This window comes from Grammomys surdaster, unplaced genomic scaffold (assembly GCF_004785775.1).
Source record: "Grammomys surdaster isolate TR1022 unplaced genomic scaffold, NIH_TR_1.0 125925, whole genome shotgun sequence".
NCBI classification, from domain to species: Eukaryota; Metazoa; Chordata; class Mammalia; order Rodentia; family Muridae; genus Grammomys; species Grammomys surdaster.
Window position 1 is genome coordinate 487,704 of NW_021620749.1, and position 24,234 is coordinate 511,937.

Genomic DNA, 24,234 nt, shown 5'->3' on the forward strand with positions numbered 1-24,234 from the left:
TGGAAACTAGCAGGACAGACACTAGGGTCCTCTTAGAGTAGACCATGTCACAGGGTTTTGACCTCTGCCCCAAGACTGAGGGCAGATTTGGTAGCTAGCACCTGGTCCATGCTGGTGGCTCTTGTTGTGTTTATAAAAAGATAAAGAGATAGGGGATATGTTCTATGGGGGTGTGGTGAGGTGTGGGGGGAAGGGGGATGTCTCAGTGGGCCCATGCCAAGGCATCCCTTCCCACTGAGGGACCAGCCACACAACGGCATAGCATGGAACAGCGTTTATTCAAGGCACAGGGAGGAGTTAAAAGGGTGGGGGGGGAGGGGAGCGAAGCAGAGGCAGCCTTGAGCACGTGGAGAGATGGGGAAGGGAATTCCCCATGAGCACATGGCGGAGAGGGGACAGGGTGGTAGCAAGAAGGCAAGAGATCAAGAGAGGGAGGAGCAGGCAAGCAGCCCCTTTTATAGTGGGTCGGCCTACCTGGCTGTTGCTAGGTAACTGTGGGGTGGAGTTTAGACAGAATGCTAACATTCCCCCGGTTTGGTTTGGTTCAAAAAAGAGAAGTGAGAAAGAGTTGATGGTGAAGTGCTCTCACAAGTGGGATCAAGCATGGTTCCTGGCACACAATGTTCTTTGGCCCTAGAAAGCATAGTGGTGGAGAAGGCAGGTTCAGTGACCTCAGATGAAGTCACCCTGTTTTCTGATTTGTTTAGCTTCCTTCCCTCCCTCTCCCTCCCTCCCTGTTGCGTTTCTCAGCTCAGCTTAGACTTAGTTTCACTTTCATTTCTCTGGTTCTTGGGAAGTTCATTCAGTCTGTGCCTGCGAGATTCAGGGCTGAAGCCCAGTGGGAAGCTGGAGGGAAGCTGGAATTAGTGGGCTGTACTTCAGGGAGGTGACAATGCCTGGAGAAGGGGCAGACGTGTTATCAATGGGCAGTGCTGAGAGGAAGAGGCCTAGAAGAGCAGGTGAGACAGGGGATAGAACTGGGCAGGACTGGGATTAGTGGCCCTGGAGATGGTAGGACAACCACCTTCCTAAGGTTGCCGGTCGCCCTGCACTCTGCAGAGCAAACCCGACCTCCATTAGGTTCTATCCTTGTCTCTGCAGTGTTTGGACTGAAAAGCTGAGGGACAGAGCCTACAAGCACAAATACATGCTGAGCATGCTCTGCGTTTGTATTACAGGATGGAAGGAAGGGTAGTGGAGCAAGAGCACTGGGGGAGGGGGAGGGTGGAGCTGGAGAAGACAGCCCATAGCCAGAGCTCATTTCCAGTTTCCTGACAGAAAGGGAAGGCGTGGTAACCACCAGGTCGTCATCTTTTCTGTTTACCAAATACACAGCTGGAGATGCTTACCAAATACACAGCAGGTAGGCAGATTATTACTGTGGAGGTTTAGATGAGATGTCCCCCATCGTCTTGGACATTTGAACACTTGGCCCCCGGTTGATGGCACTTAGTAGTTTTCCTCCACAGTTGAAATAAGTCAATTCAAGCCAAATTAGAATCTTAAAAGAGCAGGTTTATTTGGGAATGGCTCTCAGCAAGAGGAGCTATAGGCTAGGCTAGTGCCCAGGTATGGTCACATAAAGTGGGGATTTGGGTGGCTAGCCACTTCAGGGGAGGAGGTTACAGTAGTTATCAGGAATGTCAGGAATGCAGAACTGGGCTTTTGGTGACTTTTCCTTGTTTGGAGGCTTTCTGAGTAGACAGGGTTGAAGAGAGAGGAAGGAATGGAATTTACTGGACCATGGGGGGTTGGGAGGGAGTAAACCGGGGGTTTTAACTGAACATGCACTGTTCAGATAATTTAGGAGGTGTGATCTTCCTGAAGGAAATGTGTCACTGGGGGCAGGCTTTGAGAGTTTAATGACTCATGTTGTTTCTAGTTCATTCTGCTTTGTGCTGTAGTTCATTATGTAAGCTTTCAGCCTACTTGCTGGTCCAGCTTTTGGCTTTCTACCCTCCCAGGCTAGACTCTTATCCTTATAGAACCTTAAGCCCAAATAAACCCTTCCTTCTACAAGTTGCCTTGGTCTTGGTGTTTTATTACAGTGATAGAAAAGTAACTAAGACAACAGCAAAAGGGTGTGTGTAGTTTTTTAGATACTTTGACCAGATGTCAACTGAAGTGGAAACTTAAGGGTTCTTTGGAAAGTCAGTTGTGTTGGATGGTGTTTTTCTGGGGCAAACATATGAAGGAATGTTTCGCTGAAGCAGAAACAAGTGAAAGAATGTTTTGCTGGGAGAACCTGACAGCCAGCATCTGCTTTGATGTGTATGGTGGTTTGAATATGCTTGCCCCAGGGAATGGCACTGTTAGGAGGTGTGGCCTTGTTGGAGGAAGTGTGTTACTGTGGAAAGGCTTTGGGACTCTCCTCCTATATGCCTGGAAGAGGGTCTCTTCCAGACTGCCTTTGGATAAAGATGTAGAACTCTCAGCTTATTCTCCTGCACCATGTCTGCCTGGATGCTGACATTCTTCCTGCCAGGATGATAATAGACTGAGCCTCTGAAACTGTAAGCCAATCCCAATTAAATGTTGTCCCTTATAAGAGTAGACTTAGTCATGGTGTCTCTTCATAACAATGGAAACCCAAACTAAGACAATGTTAATGGGCACCTCTAACATCCCAGCCTTCTGTTAATAATAAATAAATAAATGATAAAGGGAGGTATAATCTTTTCTATGACAACTTTCTGCTGACATTCATCTCCCTTTTTTAGGGACCCAAGAAAGCTGGATTGTTGGCTAAGGCCAGGAAGAGTAGGCTGTTTTATTTGCTGACCAGGCTTTCTGGGACCTCCTCGGGTGAGGGAAGTGCAGGCACATTGGAGCAGTTTGTGAGGCTGGATCACAAAGCTAGCTGCTTTGAAGCTATCTAGGATACAGATTATAAAGGAACTTTGGGGCACTGGACTGTGCCACCAGACAGAAAACCTGGTAAGGTCAAGCAGGTTCAGGAACCCCAGAGAGTCTCATAATTGAGAACAGTAGACATTTAAATCTACTCCCAACCAGTTTCTGTCCTGGAACACGTGACCATGACACCCCATTGAGAGGACTGTGACAGTCACGTAGGGACAACACCTGGAGTCCTTCCACAGGCAGATGAGGCATCCCTAACATCTCACACCAAGCCAATAGGAAGCATCTACCTCTAGATTCCCAACCCACCCCAAAATGTTTATAAGGTCCTATCCACAAGGAATAAGGTTCACAAATTATTTCACCAAAGATCATCTGAGAGTGCCTGTCTCATTGAGCTGTAGCACTTTAGGGAAGAGTATTCTCTCCCAAAGCTTTTGTCTGGACCTCGACCTGGCTAAACCAGCTGGGTGCTTGAGCCTACAGCAGCCACTTCCTGCTCGGTAGACTCAACCTTGGTCCCTATTGCCTGCTATGTCTAGCTGCCTGCCACTGACTTCTGGTCAGCAGTAGCTCACCTTGCTCCAGCTTTCCCTCAGAAAACTGTAACTCTTTGGCTCCTCCAGCTGGGCCAGAGATCTGCGGATCTCTATGGATCCCTCGAGGAAAGAGACCCTAAGGCAGACAGGCAGGAAGACCTGGAGTAGGTGAGCAGTCTGTAGTTGATTTGAAGTCAGCTGGGAAGAAAAGACTAGGGAGAGAACATAAAGTTAAGGAGCTTAGAAGAAAATTTTTTATCCAGTGTGTGAAACTTTCAGGCCCATAGTTCTGGTAGTTAGGAGAGGGGATTTTCATGGCCAGGGAGAGGAAGAGAGATCCCACTTTCAGAAACAGGGAGATGAGGAAACGTTTAAGTACTCATTGGGTTTCAGACGTGGGACAGAGGGCTGAGGTGCATATTTTACATAGCAAAGCAAACCTGGCTTCCAGGTTCTCCCAGCATCCTTCAGCCCCTACTTGGCATACCCTGCCACTAACCCTGAACTTTCCAGCCCAGGGACTGGGCTGCCCTTCCCCCATAGGCTCTTTGCTGTATAATCCAGACATTTTGGGTTCTTTTTGCTCTCTTCTTCTTCTCTTTTCTTTCTCTCTATAGCAGTGCTTTCTCTCTCTTCCCCATCCCCTCTGTTTCTCTCCTTAGGGCTAATGAACTCACTGGCCCAAGAGCAGTTTCCCAATAAACCTGCTTTTATATACTCTAATCTGGTTTGGATTGGCTCATTTCAGTGGCAGAAGAATAACTTATTAGTACTTGTCTGTCTTCAGTTCCTTTGACCTGCAAGAGGTGGATTCAAGTCAATGTCCTTGAAAGGATGACATAAACCCCATTTGTCTCCATTTAAGGACAAGGCCTGATTTCAAAAAGAAGACCATAAGACACCAGCTCCAGGAACAGAGCATAAGTCCCAGGAACTAGTCCATAAGGCAACAGCTCCAGGAACAGACCATAAAACCCTGTTCCACAGAACAGCCTGGGGGATAATCACAAATTTGGGAAAATATCTTATCTCAGAATGGGCCATCTGTGCTGGGCAGCCCTATTTCAACCTGTGGTTAAACATTCATGACCTAGGAATGCAGACCACTGACCACCTGTGAACCCCTAGCACCCACCAATGAAATTTCAGATTACCTAATTCTTCTAGACAGTTCCTCCCTTTCCCTATAAGAAGACTTTCAGGCCTTTGGTCGACATTTCAAAGAATGGTTGACAACCCCCCCCCCCACACACACACACATGCTGGTTGTTTCTGCAGAATAAGCTCTCTTTGTCTTTGCATTCTATATGATTTTGGGGTCTTCATAGATTTTTGGACCCTAACACCCTGAAGCTTACAAGAATTTTTTTAAGTTTACAAAAAGAGTTGAAAGCTTTAGGTATATTAACATTATCATATTTTGTAATCTGTACTCAATTCCACATTGTAGAAAGGGCAGTAGATTCACATCTTTAAGTCATAGTAAAAGCTGAGTAACCCAAAAATAATTTGGGGTTTAAAACATTTGTGAGTTTATCTCCTTTCAGAGTCTGGGCAAAGTAAACTGTCTTTCTTAGCTGGAGACCTCATAGCTCCAGGAAGAGAGGCCTGAGGCTTGATTTTTTTACACATGAGTAAAGAAGGCAGTTGTAGCCTTGGGGGAGCAGTTGTTAAACTTGCTGCAGTTAAAGCTATAGTTAGTCAATATCAGAGATCTTAGAAGGATAAATTATACCAAGAGGTATAATATAAATGGCCAATGTATCAATAAAAATGATCTAGACTTACCCACTACCTACATGACTGCCCCAGGTCCCCATGGTCTTGATGGGTTTGTTGGGGGCAGTGGTCATAGTGTTATGCCCAAGTTCCAGGTACCCCTAAGAGCACTGAGGAGCCAATTCTGATGTAAACACATAGGGTCTTTTTTTACAAGCTCTTGAGCAAGATCTCTCAGGTCAGTGTAGCAGGTCAAAGCAAAAGCCTGGAGTCTAGAGGTGCAGGGGAATTTCCATAGAGTCATCAGATTAATATTTTAAAGAGACATTAAAAATGGCATACTCTGCAGAAACTGAACAGAAGAGAAAAACTACCTGGATGAACATGATGGCTAAGTTATCTATTCTTTGCAGGATGTCTTAAGTTATCTATATGTACCTTGACCCTGCGATTCTAGCCTGACTGGCTGTTGCTAAGGGGGATAGGTTGCCATAGGATGTTTGCTCAGGAGAACTCTATGATTTTCTTCCTGGAATTGGAATTTAGCTCCTGGTCTTGCACAAAATGGAGTTGGTTGAACCTTAGGTCTTCTGCCACACACGACTTTTTAAAAATCTTAGCTTCTTAGCTTCCACACAGAGCAGCATGAGCCTTTGGCTGCCAGACCCAGGTCTGAGAGATTTTCCTGTGGAGAAGGAACTTGGGGGAAGTGTCCACAGATTGGGCAGAGCCCCAGATGTTGGGGTGTAGGAGATGCCCCACAAACCACATGAATACTGATCTCAGTCAGACAGGGATTGTTTATTGGACATTCACTCCAGGACTGATCAATCAGGGATGCAGACCAGACTCAACAGCAGAGCCTATGACTCTGAACCAGAATCCTACAGAGCTTTTAAGCTGGAAATCCACACACATCTGTGCCAAGTTAGTCTACCAATACCGATTTAGGATAGGAGACTTCCTATCATGTGTCTTTGTTGTACATTTATCCTGTTCCAATTAGTTGTGTTATTCAATTGTAGCAGGACAACTTGACTTGCCTAGCATTCATGTCTTAACTTACCAACCAGGATGTCAGTTACACACATACATGTTTCTTTCTGCCAAGTAGGATGTCAGTTCCCAGGGAGGTCTCAGAAACTTAAATTTTTATTTGACCCCTATTCAAAATGGAAGTTTTATTAAAAATGGATTCTTATATTGGCACAAGTGTCTCTCTTATGTTGGGGTCCATCCCAGGGGCAGCTTGTAAAGGCAAAAGCCATAAATAGAGTCATACATGGGTACAGGAAGTGTTGCCAGGCAGATGGTTCAGGTCCAAGCTTACTGTGGCTAACTATACAAAGCAGTTCTAACTGACCTCTGTTGTGACTGATTTTCAAGAACACCAAAGCATAGAACATAACAGAATACGCAGTCAACTTGTGCATGAAAAGGTTTCCTAGTAACAGCACATTAGAAAGTTTCCTTATAAAGCCTAAGATAGCCACAGGCATAAAACAAAATAGCTACAGTTATGCTAGAGCATGAGGCCTCAACGCTGGCAACAGGTGAGGTACTGGGCAGTTTTCCCCAGTGGTTAGTTTTACTACAATTTAGATGGGGTTGTCATTGGGCCCTATCTATATTCTTTTGGAGACCATAGTGTTCTTGCTAGGAACATTTCTCTCTATAACGGAAAGCTTTCTCATTAAACAATTGAAATCCCATATTCAGCAGATCTCCGAAGAGTTTGACGACCATTATCTATTAAGTATACATGATTTTAGGCTTAACCTGGAAAACACATACAGGAGGCTAAATAAAACTTGTCACTAAATGTATTATAAACAGTTTATAAGTTCATAGCTTTTATAAGTTAGGATTTTACAGCTTTATCCCTGTTAAATTTGAGCCTTAAAGATCTGAATTGACTTCACTGAATATTCTTTAGCATCAAAATGAAGCATTAAACTATGAATAAACCATAAATAAACCATAAATACAGTCCATGGGGAAACTGGTAATTTCTTTCTTTTTTCTTTCTTCTTCTTATGATCATTTTATAGTGCACCATCATAGACTATTAGAGTCTTTTTGTATGACTCAGTTTATCTAAATAGCTAAACAACGTGAACAAGGACAAAGAAGCTAGACAAATATTACTGTAAACCTGTGTAGACCTTAGGAATTTATAAACCTTATCTATCAACTACATCTTATTTATTAAACACAGTTGTCACTTATTTTAATTTTCCAGAATCTTGGTGTTGAACAGTAAGCAAAAACATATGTAGGTGTAAATCTCTAAGTCAGCTTTTGTTCATCTGAATAGACCTTTATAACCTTAAAATTATATTGTCAGACAAAAATTCCATACCAATCCAAAATATTTTAGAGACCAACTGTTGTTTCCTTGGTTTAAAAGGAGACACAATGATAAGCAGAGGCCTCAGTAGGATTAAAAAGTTTTATACATTTTTATAAATGTTACTTTATATACCATGTGACCATCTTAAGATGGTAAAGTTACCTTTAACTTTAGTAAAGATGGCTGTCAGTCACATGGTTGCTTCCATCTTGAGTTCATCAGCCAAGATGGAGGAGAGCCACATGGTTGCTATTTTAAAAAATCTATTTTCTTGAACAAGAGTTGAATCTAAGTTGTATATATAGTATATTCTAAAGAAGAGCTGAATCATATGTAGAATCAAGAGTGCTTATGTATAGATTTTTAATTATAAGCCTTTTATTCACGAAAGCTCTGGAACCAAAGGAACACAGAGAATGGAGCTGGGAGAGAGCATCAACTCCATCTTACTCTTCTGTAGACTTAGATTTTTCAAAACCTATTTTAATAATAGGGGTTCTTAAATGCAAAGGTAGGGGAGAAAGATAGTTAATAGGACAATGGGGGTATGAACCTGTTTCGTAGCGTTTCTTTAGGAACGCTACCCATCTTATCCATTTAGGATGATTCCCATCTTCATTGTCAGGCTATCAGCAGCCCAGTCCAAAACATCAAACATGAATCAGTAGCAGCAGTCCAGTCCAATTTGCAAGCACCAAGCACGAATCAGAAGCAGCAGCTAGATTCAGTAGAAACCGAGAGCCTCTGCTGAATTGGCACAAATCCACAGAAGCAGCAAAAAGCAGCCAGAATACCACGAGAAGTTCTTTGGTGCATTTCTCTCTATGTAATCATAACAGGCAAAGATCGGCAAAGACCAGTGAAGTGTTGCAAGGCAAACCAATGCAAGAGCTTCATTCACTGTCTGTTGAGTTCTACTTATACTCTTTCCAAACATCACACGACTTCTCAAGTGTCTGTCTCAGCAAAACATTCTCTCATACGACAGCTACCAGATAAACATCACATCATACAGCTGAATCTCCAAAGAAACCAGAAATTTCCACTTCACCCTGCAAAGATCAAAGACTCGGAACTTGTAATTAGGGGTTTCCCTGTCACATACAAACCCTTCAAGCAGGGAGCAAAGGAGAGCTTTACATCAGGAGCTATCTGATATGGGTCCGCAGAGAAGAACTTCCAGGAGACCCCAGTATCACCTGGCCAACTGCCACAGGGCAGATACCAGCAGCCAGATACCAACAGCTAGGCAGCTTTCATCCACTGTTTAAGAAACCAGTGTTAACAGTGCTAAATTTTCCCAGTGGGGACACAGTATTGTAGCAAGGCCTCTTGGAACTTTCAGCTCTGTCTGGGTTCCCTGTGACTAGGAGCTATGGGGAGCCTTGGGACCCAGTAGGATTAACAAACCCCATTCCCAGAGCCCAGATAAGACCTTTCAGGGCTGCTTTAATGCTGCAGAGTGTAGGAAGCCTGTGACACAACAAGAGGCATCACAACTGTCTAGGCTTGGTGGGGAAGAAGCAGAAAGTGGAGGTCAGCTCTTCCATAAACACTAACCTTGTCAAGCTGGCCCACTTGCCTGAGAAATAGGAACCAGATCTTGAAAGCTTTGAGATATTGGTGAGGTCCCAGATTCAGGACACATACTGGATTTCTAAATTGCATCCTCAGTCCCAGTCCTTCTGTGGAATATATCCTCACCTCCTACTGTGTAAGAGCATACATACATACATACATACATACATACATACATACGTACATACATACATAGACAACCTTCTGGGTTCACTGCAAAGGTTAATGCAAAACCCAGCTCTTACTCCAAAGGGAACAGGAGAGAATTTATTTTGAGCCAAATGTGAGTGACCATGGTCAGGAAAATGGACTTGGAGTGCTTTTTTTTTTTTAATTGGATATTCTGTCTACACTCCAGATGCCATTCCCTTACCCCATTTCCCCACATACACAGGAACCTCCCATCCCATCCCCCTCCCTCTGCCTCTATGAGGATGTGCCCCCCTCCCACCTCCCCACTCTAGAATTCCCCACACTCAGCAACCAGCCTTCATGGGACCAAGGATCTCCTCTCCCACCTATGCCCGACAGGGCCATCCTCCCTTACATATACAGCTGGAGCCATGAGTCCCTCCCTATGTGCTCCCAGGCTGGTGGTTTAGACCCTGGGAGCTTTGGTTGGTTGGTATTGTTGCTCTCCTCATGGGGCCACAAAACCCTTTCAGCTCCTTCAGCTCCTTCTCTCTCCTCCATTAGGAACCTATTGATCAGTTCAATAGTTAGCTGTGAGCATCTGCCTCTGAATATGTCAGACTCTGGCAGACCTCTAAGGAGACAGCTATCTCAGGCTCCTGTCAGCATGTACACTTTCTGACATCCACATCAGTGTCTGCCTTTGGTGACTGCACATGGGATGGATACCCAGGTGGAATGGTCGACTTGGAGTGTCTTAAATGATGTGTTCTGCCACCCCAGGTCTACTTCTTCCTTGGGATAGCCAGCCCTGTTGTGAACCAGGCTAGACTGGAGGGAGAGAAGTTTAATGAGGTGTGCGTGGATACAGGCATATTAGTCGTGAGTGCATGACAAAGAACACATACCTGGGAACAACTTTGGAGAACTGGTTCACATTATTGGAGAGGAATGGAGGGTATTTATTCCCCTAGGGAGGCAGTTAGGGTCTTTGGGGTAGGGTTTGTGTGTCTTCATACTATTGCCCAGGACAGGGGTGTTGGAAGATGCTTTATCTGCATACTCCAGAGGTGTGGTGTGTGTGTGTGTGTGTGTGTGTGTGTGTGTGTGTGTTGCTCTATAATGTCAAAGAAGGAGTGAAGCCTGATAACTGTCAGGGTAATAAATTCTTACTAAGATTGGTGGTGTGCAGCTGATGTCATGGCACCAAGTGGGGAGGGAACTAACTCCTATACTCAACTGAGGTATCGGAGTTGAAGCTCCCCTTGAGCCTTCCTCTGTAATCCTGAGGCATTGTGTTCCAACAAGGTTCTACTGTGAAAGCATTAACAAGAACTTTTATAGTCACTGAGCAAAGTCATGAACTGAGTGCATTTACCAATGGCATTGGCAGGGACATGAATAAGCAGGTTATGGCAAGGGGCAGGGGGAACCTCTGCTACAGGTCTGAGAACTTGATTAGTTTTTGCATGGGTAGGTGCTAGTGGTACTAGTTTGAGTTAATACATGCCAAACTTTCACCCATAGAGGTGGGCAATTAAAGGCTTTTCAGGGGGCTAAAGTTAGTCCAAGATAATTTTGCCTTCCAAACTGCAACAATCTCCACTGTCCATGGTGGTGAAGTTTTATCAGTCATTCATTTGTAAGATCTTCAGCACAGACGGTGCTTTTCCCTGGGACTTCAGTTCTCATGTGATGATGAAGCCTGCTCACCCTTTGGTTTTCATGGCGACAGTCATTGAAGTTAGCCTGGGGTGAGCCATTCAGCTACAGTGTCAGTGTCCTGTCTTCCTGTGTTTGCTTGTGAGGACATGACATGGCCTCTCCTCCTTTTCAGCTTCCATTTGTTTTGGAGCCAGTTGTTCTCTGTGTCAAATGCATCTCCTGCTCAGCTTTAAGAATGCTGGTTCTGTTTGGTGGAGCGAGATATTTTCTGACTCTAGAATCGAAGATAAACTGGTTAAAAACTTCAAGCTGGTTTGCTGTTGTTGCCCTCTGGTGGTACCAGAACGAATAGTACCCTTCTTGCCTTTGGTTGCACCTATGGATAAACACTGAAGTTTCAGTGGGACTAATGAAGGCTCTATGTCTGAGTTACCATGCTGCCATGGCCAGTCCTAATTCCAAGGCTATCAGGAACAGTTTTGGTTAAGCCCTTAAGTGATATCAGGAGCTATCTTCTCCAATATCACTCTGCATTTCTTTTTCTTCTGTCTTGTCTTTTTCTTTCTTTCTTTCTTTCTTTCTTTCTTTCTTTCTTTCTTTCTTCCTTCCTTCCTTCCTTCCTTTCTTTCTTTCTCTCTTTCTTTCTTTTGGGTTTTTGAGACAGAGTTTCTCTGTGCTACTGCCCTGGCTGTCCTGGAACTTGATTTGTAGACCAGGCTGGCCTTGATCTCACTGATCTGTTTGCCTCTGCCTCCTGAGTGCTGGGATTAAAAGAATACACCACCATGCCCTGCTAACTCTGCATATTTCAAATCAGACCTCCAGTGATAGTCAACTTCATCAAACACAAAGCCTGTGAAAGCAGTAGTTGGACCTTCCTCTGTATGAGGAGGGATCCAAAGTCAGGCAATGGTAGCTTGTGACTTTGGACCCACAGTCGTTTGGATGGGAATGCACAGCTCTGCCAACACTCGCTGTATACCACACAAAGCTCTGAATAGGGTGCTGCTTGTGAGAAGCACGCTGTATGGGCTGAGTATATTGAGCATTGTATAAGGACATGTGCCTGGTTGTTACACTCTGCTTTGAAAATATCGTCCCAATGGGGCCTGTACTGACTGGTTTTGTGTGAAATTTGACCCAAGTTAGAGTCATCAAAGAAAAAGAAGCTTCATTTGAATAAATGCCTCCATGAGATCGAGCTGTAAGGCATTTTCTCAATTAGTGATCAGGGGTGGGGGCCAGGCCTTTGTGGGTGGTACCATCCCTGGGCTGGTATAAACCCAGAATCCTTGGGTTCTATAAGAAAACAGGCTGAGCAAGCCATGGGAAACCTCTTCGCGGCCTCTGCATCAGCTCCTGGCTCCATGTTCCAGTCCTGCTTGAGTTTCTATCCTAACTTCCACCAATAATGGACTATGATCTTAAAGTGTGAGCCAGATAGCACTTTTCCTTCTCAACTTGCTTTTGGTCATGGTGTTAGGGGACAGTAATAGAAATCCTAATTAAGACAGGGCTTATTCCCCGTTAGCTACTCTACAAAGTCCTTGGTAAAGACTTTAGTTTTCTAGAAATTAGTTCCAGTTGTCAGCCTATGCTATGGTTATGGAGAAGAGTCAAGGCCTAGACAGTAGGGCTTCAAGGAGACTCTATCCAAACCCCTAGTCCATGGTGAGAGAGAGAGAGGACAGCTGTAGACAGAATTCAGTCTTGGCACCAGTGGGCCACCTCCAGGACATACAGGGCAACCAAGGAAGGGCAGGGCTGTCTGGAGGGGCTTAGTGAAGGAGAGGATTCAGTTATAGAATCCTGTAGAGATCTAGGGAAATCTCATCAGGAGGGAGGGATTGGTGGCAGCTTCCTGGCAGGGATCTCCACCACTCCAGGGGAACATCTTGTCTCCCTCTAGTGGCCTTGCCTCATCTTTCTAATGTGGAGAGATTTCTCACAACGTGATCTCAAGCCATGAAGTTTGGATGACACTTTAAGTGTGGGAAATCATATAAGGTGCCTTTTAGGGGTGGAGAACAACCCATGTCCCATTTGATTCCATTGTCCAGTATAAAGTTGGGGGATTACTGAGTTTGTGAGATTCTGAGCTGGGGAAGTGGTGACACTGAATACGTAGCAAAGATTTGCCTTTGGGACAGTGGCCCAGTTCCTGTGTATAGGAGGACTACAGATAGCTGGGCAAGAACAGTTTGTGAGGGACAACATAGTGTGTGGATCAGCACAGTAGACAAATTCTCTGAGGCAAGATGTTCACGCCAGAGCATTGTCTCAGATTTGCAAACTCCTCCACCCATGGACAGGCATATTAATTATTTTTCTATTATTGTAATAAAATATCGTATTACAGTGCAACTTCTTAAAGAAAGAGTTAGTTTGTGCTTACAATTCCAGAAGGATGATAGCTCATCAGCATCATGGTGGGGAAAGCATGACATGACAGCTGGAAGGCATGTCAATTCAAACTGCAAGATGAGAGCTGCAGGCTCACATCTGAAACCACAACGAGAGGCTGAGAGAGTGAATCTGAAATGGTCCCAAGTCATTAAACTCACAAAGCCTGTTCTCAGTGACAAACTTCCCCCAATAAGGCCATAACTTTTAAGCCTACAAACAGTACCACCAACTGGGGACCAAGTATTCAAATGCCAGAGACTATGGGGAGATAGCCCCATTCAAACCACCACAATATGCCAGGCAGGGTTGTATTAATTTTTTCTGTTTTTTTATTTTCAAATTTTAAGAAACACTTCAGATTTAGAGTTCAAAAGAGACACTGAGGCAGACTGTCTTTTTGGGTAAGAGTTTTTTTTTTTTCAGTAGATATAAATACCACAGAAAGACAGCAAGGTAGGGGCTCTGAGGAGAGTTCAGGTCTATGAAGCAAAGAGTGAGGATTCTCAGCCAACTGCAGAGCAAGAGTGACATGTGTGTGGGGTCTGGTTGTCACCCTGAGTTAGACCCAGGACTGAGGATGATGTGGAACTTCAGTCTTTCTGGGATAGCAGGGCCTTCTCATCTCCTAGATAGGTCTGACACTAACAGAGTAGGCAACCTCAGGCTGGGTAAGCATCTCTCCAGAACTGAGCTTTGTATGTGGCACAAGCTTTATATGTAACATGCGATCTCAGCTCTCTGATCACACATGTCTCCAGGGAGCCACAGTTAGTTGAAGAAGATGGTTATGGCTGACAGAGCTAGCCTTGTACCAGGCAGGGTGGATTGAGAACTCCCTACCCTGCCTTTTTATTGTCTCATCAACTCACGAATGGAGGCAAGCCATCCACAGTAAGACAGAGCAGTTCTTGGCTCACAGGTGAACTCATAGCCACATGTCATGTCTTGGCTCAGAGGTGAACTCATAGCCACATGTGATGTTTTGTTTAAGGATGGACCATACATAGGAGGACATGGCTCACATGGTCCCATCATCCATGGAGACACCAAAACCATCTTAGTGTTTGTGAGTACCTTTGTAAAACATGATTAACTATCTGAGACGTGTTCATGAACTCATCCCTCTTTGGGGGGATTTTGTTAGGGGTTAATAATGATAAGAATGTCTGTGCTAAATACAAGTCCTCATTGTAAGCACCCACTAGTGTTTAGTTTTAAGTGGGATAAACTGTTGGAAAGATAACTCTGATAGACATCAGACAGATCGATTGATCGATTGATTGATTGATTGATTTTGCTGTTTTCCCTTTTGGTGACAGTCCATAGCATGGACAGATGGACAGCAGCATGGTTGACTTGAATACTTCATAGATATCTTAAAGAAGCTGCAGTCCAGCTACAAAGAGCATTATCGCTTCTGCTGCTGGAGCCCTAGCACCTGCTGCTGGAGACATTCCTCCAGTCATGACCACTTCAGGAAAGACAACCTAGATGACACTGCTCCCCCCCGCAGTTATTCTAATTCAAATCGGGAGGAGCATTTCCCTAGTGACTTAACAGGAAGTTTGTCATTGGTGCAGTGCAAGATCTGATTGGCCTTTTCTGTGGTGTGGGGTGGTCCGTGTTTGGCTTCATGTGAAGCCAGCAATTGGTGGAACTGGGAACAGTGCAGTGATGAGCAGGAATTTCAAGTTGAAAAGGGTAGCCCTCGCCTCCTTTTTAGCTCTGTAAGCAGCGTGCCTGTAACTCTTTTAGGTTAGCCTTGAAGCCCTTTTGCATGTACTGCACACCTGCAACATTATGCTCAATAAAGGCCTTCTTCAGGATGTTTTCTTTGCCCACGTGTTGTCTTCGTTAAGAAGCCTGCACTGGTTGCAGGAATAGCTAGCAAGACACTGGGGCTTCAGCCCAGCAGAAGTACTTACAAGGAAACGGACAAAGAGTCCTGGAGTCACCAGAACTGGAGGGCCTATTACCATAAGATCCAAGATGAAAAGGTAGCTAAGATTCTTGAGCCATCTTGAGCTGAGGGCTCCCAACCTGGAGGTCTGAGTTGCAAATCTAAGGGCCAGTTGAAAACTTTAAAGTCCTGGAGGGAAGACTCTGCAGGTTGAGCTTCTGTAACTATGACAGCTATGACTTTGGAGGACTACAGGCTTCAAAGAGCCTAAAGCACAAGACAAGTCCAGACTAAAAGGCTGTAAGGGCCTGCACTAGACACTGATGGTTAATGATTAATTCCCATACCAGGGCTCAGGAGACGCAGTACTAGTTCCTAGTGCCTCTAGGCCCAGAGAATCAGCCATGCGTTGCACACACAACAGTAAATGCCTACCAGGAGATTCCAGGATAGTGAACCCCTGCCATTAGTACCTGCAGCAATAGGCCTCCACGTCTGAAAGCCATAGGCCAATAGTCTCAAGGCTAAGAGTCACAGGACTTTGGATTTAGATGCTCAGTTGGTGAACCTCTGGAACTCCAGGGTATCTGTGCTCATGGAAACTGCTCCTATCTATCTGTTATTTCTGTGCAGAATTTCAGAAGAACCTTAGCCTTAAACCCATTGTTAAGTGGCACAGGGCTGCGCCTTATCTCTTACAACAAAGGCTCCTATGATGCTAGGTGCCAGGTATTATTCTGAAGTCTTGATTACTTTCTCCAGAAATTCCATGCTAGAAGGAGGAAAATACCAAAGCCTGGTGTCAGCCAGAGGGAGAATAAATTTTATAGCCCTCTTACAGCTATTCAGACCACCTGGGGAGGAAGGTTGGAGTTAAGACAGTGGTAGGTCAGTGATAGGTAGGACCACAAAAAAAATCCTGGTTAGGACCTTTGGGCAAGCTGAGTAAGCCATGGAGAGAAAGTCAGTAAGCTGCACTTCTCCAGCACCTCTGCTTCAACTCCTGCTTCCAGGTTCTTCCTGCACTTTGTCTGCTCTGCATTCCCTCCGGCCCTGTAAGCTATATAAATTGTTCTCCCAACTTGCTTTATGTAGTGACATCTATTACATGAACAGACAGTAAAGTAAGGCAAATACAATCCCTGCTGCTGGGACAATGCCCTACAAATCATAAAAACTATGGACTCAGAAGGTCTCCATGTTCCAATGCTCAGATGTGACTAGTTCTCCACTAACACAGCTCACTTTGCCTCCTGGGGACAGACATGAGGATTTATGTATCTTCTTTGTGTATCAGAAGCTTATTGCTATTTAAAGTCTGGCCACTTCTACAAGTTACTTCTGCAAGAACACAGGCCTTGCTATGAGTCCACTCTTTTCACTTGACCTCCTCACGTATGTGTCTCCTCCTCCAGACAACTGCTGAAGATCAGTGAACTAAAACCATTACAGGGAACCAAATTCCCCCAAAAACTCAATTTTTGCACAAAGTTAGGAGCATTGTCCTATTCTCAAATACTGAGCTCGCTGGGTCTGCCACACAATGAGAACTTGCTACTGTGAGGGTAGCAACTGGACTTGACATAACAGACACTGTCAGATGACTGGACACATCTCTGCTATTAAGCTGGCTGAGTATATACCAGCTGGTAGCTTTTACCAGAAAAGCCAACTCACAAGTGTGCATGAAGTTGCCGAAGGACTCTGGTTCCAGCCTGCTTTGTGAAAGTAGAAAGTCATCCAACAAAACACAATGAAGCAGACCACAGGGGAGTCAGAGGAGTTCATGCCCTGTGGCCATGGAAGCCAGAAGAGGAGTGTGGGATTCCCTGTAGCTGAAGTTACAGACATTCGGGGGCTGTCTGATGTGGTTCCTGGGAACAACTTAACATCCTCTGGAAAAGCAGCAAGCATTTTCTCTCCAGCCCCTAGTTTTTATTCCTATTCTTAATGGGAAGGGAGTTTTTGCCTATCTGATGTTGCTGTGAACATGGATTTAATTGAATTTCATATATTCTGACATGTCTCGTCTCACTACTTTCTAGACATTGTTTCCTAATTTTCCTATTTAGTTTCTTTGACATCAAGGAGTTTATACTGTATATTCTGTCAAGCATAAATACCTTCTCGTTCTGGTTTTGATCATGGCTGCATGAACATTTGGAACTGAGGGTTTCTTCCTGGTGTAGGCTGGTTGACATGGTCTGTGGCCTGGGTGCTTGGATGGATATGTATTCTTTCCTTCAGGACAGCCTATCTATCATCAATCGCTGACTCCCCTGTGGTCTGCTTCATTGTGTGTTTTGTTGGATGATTTTCTACCTTCACAAAGCAGGCTGGAAACAGAGTCCTTCTGACCCCTCCCTGTCCTGCTTTGCAGTGCTTATTAATTTCTTCTGCTTTCTTAACAACTCAGAGCTTTCCACAATAACCCAGCTTGTTTTGATGATCTGTCTTTTGAACTCTTGGATTGGCTTTCCCCTTGCCCTCACCTTGATACCATCCCTACCACTTTGACATAAGCACTTGCCTTAGTAACCTCATTCCAAAATATGGGAGAAGACCCAAATTCAAGCACTGCAATCTGACCTGGCTCCACTTCTCTCGATACACACTGTCCATTCTCCTGGCTTCAGGTACCCTGGAGTCTAGTGTTGTGCACAGGGCTGGGGGTGACCACCATGTCATCACCAGCAAACCAGGGTCTGAGCAACTGGAATGAATGAGACTGGGTCCTGGGAGCTGCAAAATTGTCCCACCCACATCGTAAGAGGTGTTTGGTCTGATGTGGATTTTGTGCAGGAGGTGTACAGGAAAGTCATTAAGCTACCACTCCCATCTAGACAGAACCAGTTCTAAGTCATGCAGGGGAAATAATTTGCATCAGTTACAGGTGATGGAGAACAAAACCCCCAGACATCACCCAGCACCACTGCAATGTCCAATCATGTTTATATTATTTGTGTAGTCCTGAGGGCCCACTTAGAGGATAAACTAGCTCTACCCTTACTTTGACTGCTATTTCCCATAAGGCTTTGGGCTGCTCAGCATGTAGCATCCCTGACTTAGAGTCTATATCAGCTCAGTGCCCTTTTCTTTGGGATGCTTTTCCAGGCAAGGTATCCACAGTGATCATTTGTTATGTTAAAATTATCAGTTAAACCCCTGATGATTTGCAAAGCATCTGCTTATTTTATTTACAAAGGTTTTGTTTGTTTGTTTGTATGCTTGTTTTGTTTGTTTGTTTCTGTTTTTTGTTGTTCTAAGCTTCATTTTCTTCATGAACAGAGGGTGGTGTTATGAGGTCACTGGACAGAACAAGCCAGTCCTTTTATGGAACAGAGTGAATTCTGCTAATAGAATGGAGCCCTAGCATCAGGATTCCTGGGGCACCCCTCCCATCCTTACTGGGGAAATCCAGAGTCACTCCTTGACAAGCAGGTAAGTTGGCACTAAATCAACTGTCAGAGGAAGGGGAAGAAAAAAAAAAACCAAACAAGTGGTTCTTTGGTTATCATTAAAAGAAACCGGATTCTCAGCCTGTTTGCTAACTTCATTTGGTCACACCACAAATATTTGTGGAGTGCGTTGCTACTCAAGCCTGAACTAGGTCCTGAGAATTCTGGGCCAAAGACCCAAATCTCAACTTGAGACCAACAAGAAGGGAACAATGAGTGTTTGACATGGTGTGTGGTGCTATGAAGGAGTGGAAGGCAGAAACTGGGAGAATTTTGAGAGGTAAAATGTGGGCTGAGACAAATACTCTAGGCCCACTGACTCCACTTACCATAGCCATAGCCCATTTCCACACTGCCCTGTCATGGTGTCAGGCAGTCACTAGGCCTGGCCTCTGTCCCCACCTACCTTCTGTCAGGAGACACCACACCTAGATTCTGAGAGCTGTGGATAGTCTATTATTTCCTTGTTACACTTACCCTACATAACTGGCATAAAAGTTGGCTGCAAGATTCAGAGAGCAGGATCTCTGTGACAGCAGCCAGCTCGTTGCTCTAGTTTCTTATGAGGATAGTCACTAAGGTGCCCTCTCAATCAGGCCTCGCTGCCCTGCCTCATCCTGTCCAGCTATGCCCAACATAGGCAACCCTCGAAGAGTCCTCCAGTCTGGACACGCATCCAGCCTTTCTAGGACTCTTTCCCTCTGACATCTGACACATACCGTTCAGATGTAGACAAAGAGCAGACACCTAGTAAAGGGAACAGAAACAGTGTTGATGGGCACACCGGAGTCCCCAGGATTCTAGATAAAGTGGCACTTAGGTAGGGTGTTGGCAGATGGGCTGCTGTTCTAAGAGAGCCAGGTAGTGCTGATTTTAGGCCTCTTCCTTGTCTGTTCTAGAGTCAGGGAGGATCTTTCCTCTTCACTACTATTGTGAACCACGGGAGTGCTCAACCTGGGATATTTGTTTTTAGAGACAACAGGCAGTGGCACTGTCCACCAAGAGGACATAGATTGGATTGCTGCATGAGAGAAGCCACTCAGCAAAGAATGGCCCATCAACATGCAGAGTGTCAACACCCTCCATGCTAACTGAGCTGCGGACTCATTCTGACTATATATTAAATTCTCCCTGAGTTGAGTTCTCACACAACAAACGGGTCTTTCCTGGTCTGACCAGTCTGAGGGGCAGTGTTAGAGGACTTTTAATCTTATCTACAATAAGATTATCTTGCAGGGCAGAATTTTGATAGCACTAATTCCAGTGTAGAACAGCCTAAAGAGCCAGTGTTCTGCTCAGGTAGAAACCTGCATCATGGTTCTGTCTGAGACTCCTGATATCTGTATCTTTCATACCATATCTGCATCACTGATGGCATCAGGGACTTCAGGAAAATTATAAGGAGCCCAGGCTGCTCCTGAACTCACTAAGCGGTAAAGCTCCTAATCCTCTGGCTTTCTTAGCTCCTGTATGAATGAGGAATTTATTCTACAGGGACTGGACCCCAGGGTGCCAATGCAGAGACATCCACCTTTCCAGAAGACCACAGATCTGCAGATGCCTGGCCAGGAAGCTGTCCTTAAGTCCGGCTTTGTAAGGAAGGACATGGAAGTGCTGCCCTGCTTGGATGAGAAAACAAGATGCTGGGTGCATTTCCCTGAAACATTAGCATAAGGAAATTAGATTTAAAGCACCTTAGTCTGTACTCCTAAATAGAAGGGCCCCAGGACACCAGAAGAGGCATGGAGCCTGGCTTGAGCAGAGCATTTAGAAGTGGGCAGTGATTTCCATAGTACTGAATGAGCCTTCCAGGCCCCAGAAGACCGACACACACCCCTAAAGTCAGGGGAGGGGACTTTTCCCATTCTAGGGCTGCGTCCCTGTGGGCTTCCCTAATGGCTGAAGTCTCACAGGCCTGAGTAACCCTCCTAAGAGCCTGGCTGCCACCCGGGTCATATCCCTGTAGGTTGTACAGGCCTCACGAAGTGATCCCCACAGTGTAGGCCTCCCTCTCTGGGGGCCTTGGGGCGGAAGAGGCTGCGCAGAGCATAGGGAAAGAAGGGGGCGCTGTGAAGCAACGGAACAGAGGGCGGAGTTCTGAGGAGTCAGCTGATCTTGGCATATGGCAAGGGCGCGGCTGTTCCAGGCCCACAGAGGCTGGAGCCACCGAAGTGGTGAGGACTTAGGGTCCCAGTGGAGGAGGAGGGTACGAGTCCGGGGAGGGTTGTGTTGCCAACGGACTCCGGGCACCGCTGGTCCCAGCCAGGGCTTTCCTCACGCAGGGGATGCTTTTGAGGGGAGTCGGACTCTCCTGCTAGTTCTCACTGTGTGGATCCCTGAGCCTCTTTTCACTCCTGGGCACCCTAAACCCAGATAAGGTGGGTGCTGAGGCCTTAGTTCATGTCTGTGCTCATGTTGGAAACCCAAGGGCAAACTAGGACCTTACCTGGGCCACCAGGGAAGGCCACTTCCCAGGAGAGGATTCTAGAACCTTCCACAGAGCAGAGATGAGAGCACTTCCAGGTACTGTCCAAGGCACCTGGGCAGCATGTGAGGTTCTCATTCAAGGCCACAGTGGTGGCTGTTTGGGAAGAATGATACCAGAGAAAGGGCAACCCTACAATCTAAGAGTGGAGTGTGGTCACACCAGCTGGGGGACAGTAATAGGTAGGCTATATACCTGGGACTTGGGGGCTGGCTGCAGGTGACATTGCTGAGATAATGGAGGTAACAAGACCTTTGTTTCTTCTGTCACAATAATTTCAATTCTCTCATAGCTCAGAAGGGAGAGAGATATGTTCAGTTACAGCCTCTGTGGCTACTGATACGAGGTCTTGTGGGATCTGATTCCTGATAGAGCAGGCATTGCTGGGTGAGCACCAGGCCTCTTTTCAGGGAGAAAGGATAGGAATAGGCCTGCCTGGAACCGGGTCTATACACCTGACCTGATGATTAGGTTCTGGAGTGTGTAGTGTTGGTACCTGAGGAACTAGGTCAGACTGTCTGAGGTAAAGACTCTAGCCATAAAGAAGTGCTTGACTCCATCGTGATGCTTGAGCTCCACTTGCAGAGACAATATGTCCATGTATCAAAAACAGCCCACCCTGCTTCCAGTTAAACCACACAGAAAGGTTGGGAGCCCTCGCTCCACCTATGAAGAAGGAAGTTCTGTCTGTCTCTCTCCTTTGCGTTTCTTACATTGTGTGTAGTGGTTCCTGCAGCCGTATGCCAACTAGAAGCATTTTCTGTCTCCTGAGACACTTTTGTTTTCTGTCTGTAAGGACTACCTTTGAGAAATATGTTTTCTGTTGGAATATTCCAGGCCAAGTTGGACCTGAATGGACCTTTAAGAGGTGGTGAGACTTGAAACTGGGGAAGGCGGGACTCAGAGCTAGTGGATCTTTGGGGAGTGTATAAATTTATCTCTGGTTTCTTTCTCTGGTTCGTAGCTGCTAGGAGGTGATTAGATTTGCTCCTCCATGCCATTCCTGGTCGTGTACAGTCTCTTTCTCATCACAGGCCCCCAAACAAAAGTCAGCAGCGTGGACTGAAATCCCTGTCACTGTGACCCAGGACAAGTCTGTCACGTCTTGTTCTTCTCAAGTGCTTCTCATGGTGATAATCTCTGACCTAATTCCTAACATGATTTTTTTTATAAGTCTGCACTGAAGTTCAGTTTTCTGACAGCGAGAGATAAACTGAGCAATTTATTGTGTAGTCTTGTCTCATGTTCCCTCTCTTAGTCAACACAGCCCCTCTGAAGTGGTCCTTAGTAACCAGAATCCAGGATTAGGTATTCAACAGCTCACTTAAGGCCAACCAGCTGCACACTTAATATATCTAAGTCAAGTTCATCCTTCTTGATTCCAGACCTAAGACCCTCAAGAGTGTCTTTATGGATTGACCTAGGGCTGGGGTGATGGCTTAGTGGGTAACAGTGCTTGACTCACAAGCCTGATGACCTGAGATTGGGTCCCAAGCAGAGATAAGAGAATTTATAGAAGTTTGAGGCTTGTTAGCCTGTGTGACATTACTACAAATAGACCATGTCTCAAGGCAGAAAACAAGAACCAAAATATAAAGATTATCCTCTGACCTCTGTGTGTGTCCCACAGCACACGTATGTCTACACACATAGAAAGAGACAATTTAAAAAACTAAATTTAAGAGCCTGGTGGTGGTGGCCCAAGCCTTTAATTGGGAGGCAGAGGCAATTAGATCTCTGAGTTCAAGGCCAGCCTGGTCTACAGGGTAAGTTCTAGGACAGCCAGGTCTCAAAAAAACAAAATTAAAATAAAAGCCAGTGGCAGAGGAAATGAACCAGGTACTGACACTTATTGTTTCCTGACCTCACATACCCTGCATCCCAGACCTATATTCAGCAGTGAAGGCTCCCAGTTTATAGAAAGAGATTAAGGAAGAGTAGAGAGAGAAAAATGATGTCAGCTACTCAGCATCTCAAAGAACTGTCAATAGAAAATTATGAAACTATCTTTGTCTATTGAAGATCTAAAGATGAATCCTGACTTGTATTCATCTTCAGAGAGAATTCTTGGAATGTGTCCCAGGGCCCTGAGACACTCCCATAAAGGACCAAGAGTTTAGAGACCCAGCTTCCCATTAAATGGCCTTGGGCTACTAAAGGATTCAGTGCACTTTGGCTCCCTAAATGGTAAAGGAAGGAGTGACGGGGGTCTCTAGTGCTTCAGGGACTAAAGTACCTATGAAGAGATCCTGTATTCCATAACACTCCTTTATGGTGCTCATGTGATCAAAGCCTCCTGCAATCTCTAAGTTGCTCAGGTTTCTTCTAGAGTGTAGCTTTTGCTTCTGTGTATCAAGTTCATGGCTGTAGGTGAGGCTTTCTCCCCACAGACAAGTCATAACGTGAGTACCTTCTCCACTCAGTTTGAATCCTGATGCACTTCAACTTGAATTTACCTTTTGCTTGCCCCATCAGACTAGCTATGGATGTGATGACACATAACTGTTTGTTCATGTCCCGTTACACTGCAAGAACTGAAACAGACCAAATGTTTGGACTTCAATGCTTTTCATTAGTTAGCTTTTTGTGGCTATGATTAAACACTGTGACTCAGGTAACTTATGGAAGGAAGGGGTAATTTTGGTTGGTTCAGGAGGGCTAGAGTCCATGATGGCAAAGCAGAAGCAGGAGGCAGTGGGTGTAGTGGCTGGAGCAGCTGGAGCAGCTTAGAGTTCACATCTTGAAATGCAAGCACAGTGTAGAAAGAGCAAACTGACTGGAAATGGCTCTCTTAGAGCCCATCACCAAGGACATACTTCCTCTAGCAAGGCAACACCTCCTAAGCTTCTCCAAACAGCACCATCAACCTGGAACCAGTTATTCAAATGCCAGAGACTAAGGAGACACGTTTCTCTCTCTCTCTTTTTTTTAATTAGTAACTTTTAAAAAAAATATTAATTAAAGGCTTTATAAGTTTGGTAATGCTTAATAACAAGATGTCCATACAATCAGAAGTGTAACCCAATACCCAACCTAGATATACCAACTATCTTTGACTGGCAGAGACACGCGAACATCCACCTCCATGTTTCTCTCTCTCTCTCTCTCTCTCTCTCTCTCTCTCTCTCTCTCTCTCT

At 45.2% G+C, this 24,234-nt stretch overlaps 1 protein-coding gene across 3 annotated transcripts in view; it reads left to right on the top strand.

Moving 5' to 3' along the window:
* Positions 1 to 806: 806 nt before the first annotated feature.
* Positions 807 to 24,234, top strand: part of Fam3b (family with sequence similarity 3 member B) — a 58,043-nt gene continuing 34,615 nt past the window's right edge. For all 3 annotated transcript variants that reach the window (XM_028752532.1, XM_028752533.1, XM_028752535.1), the window contains exon 1: positions 807 to 959. In XM_028752532.1, coding sequence (XP_028608365.1) covers positions 893 to 959 — 67 coding nt within the window. In that variant the 5' untranslated portion in view covers positions 807 to 892. The remainder of the gene's footprint in view (positions 960 to 24,234) is intronic.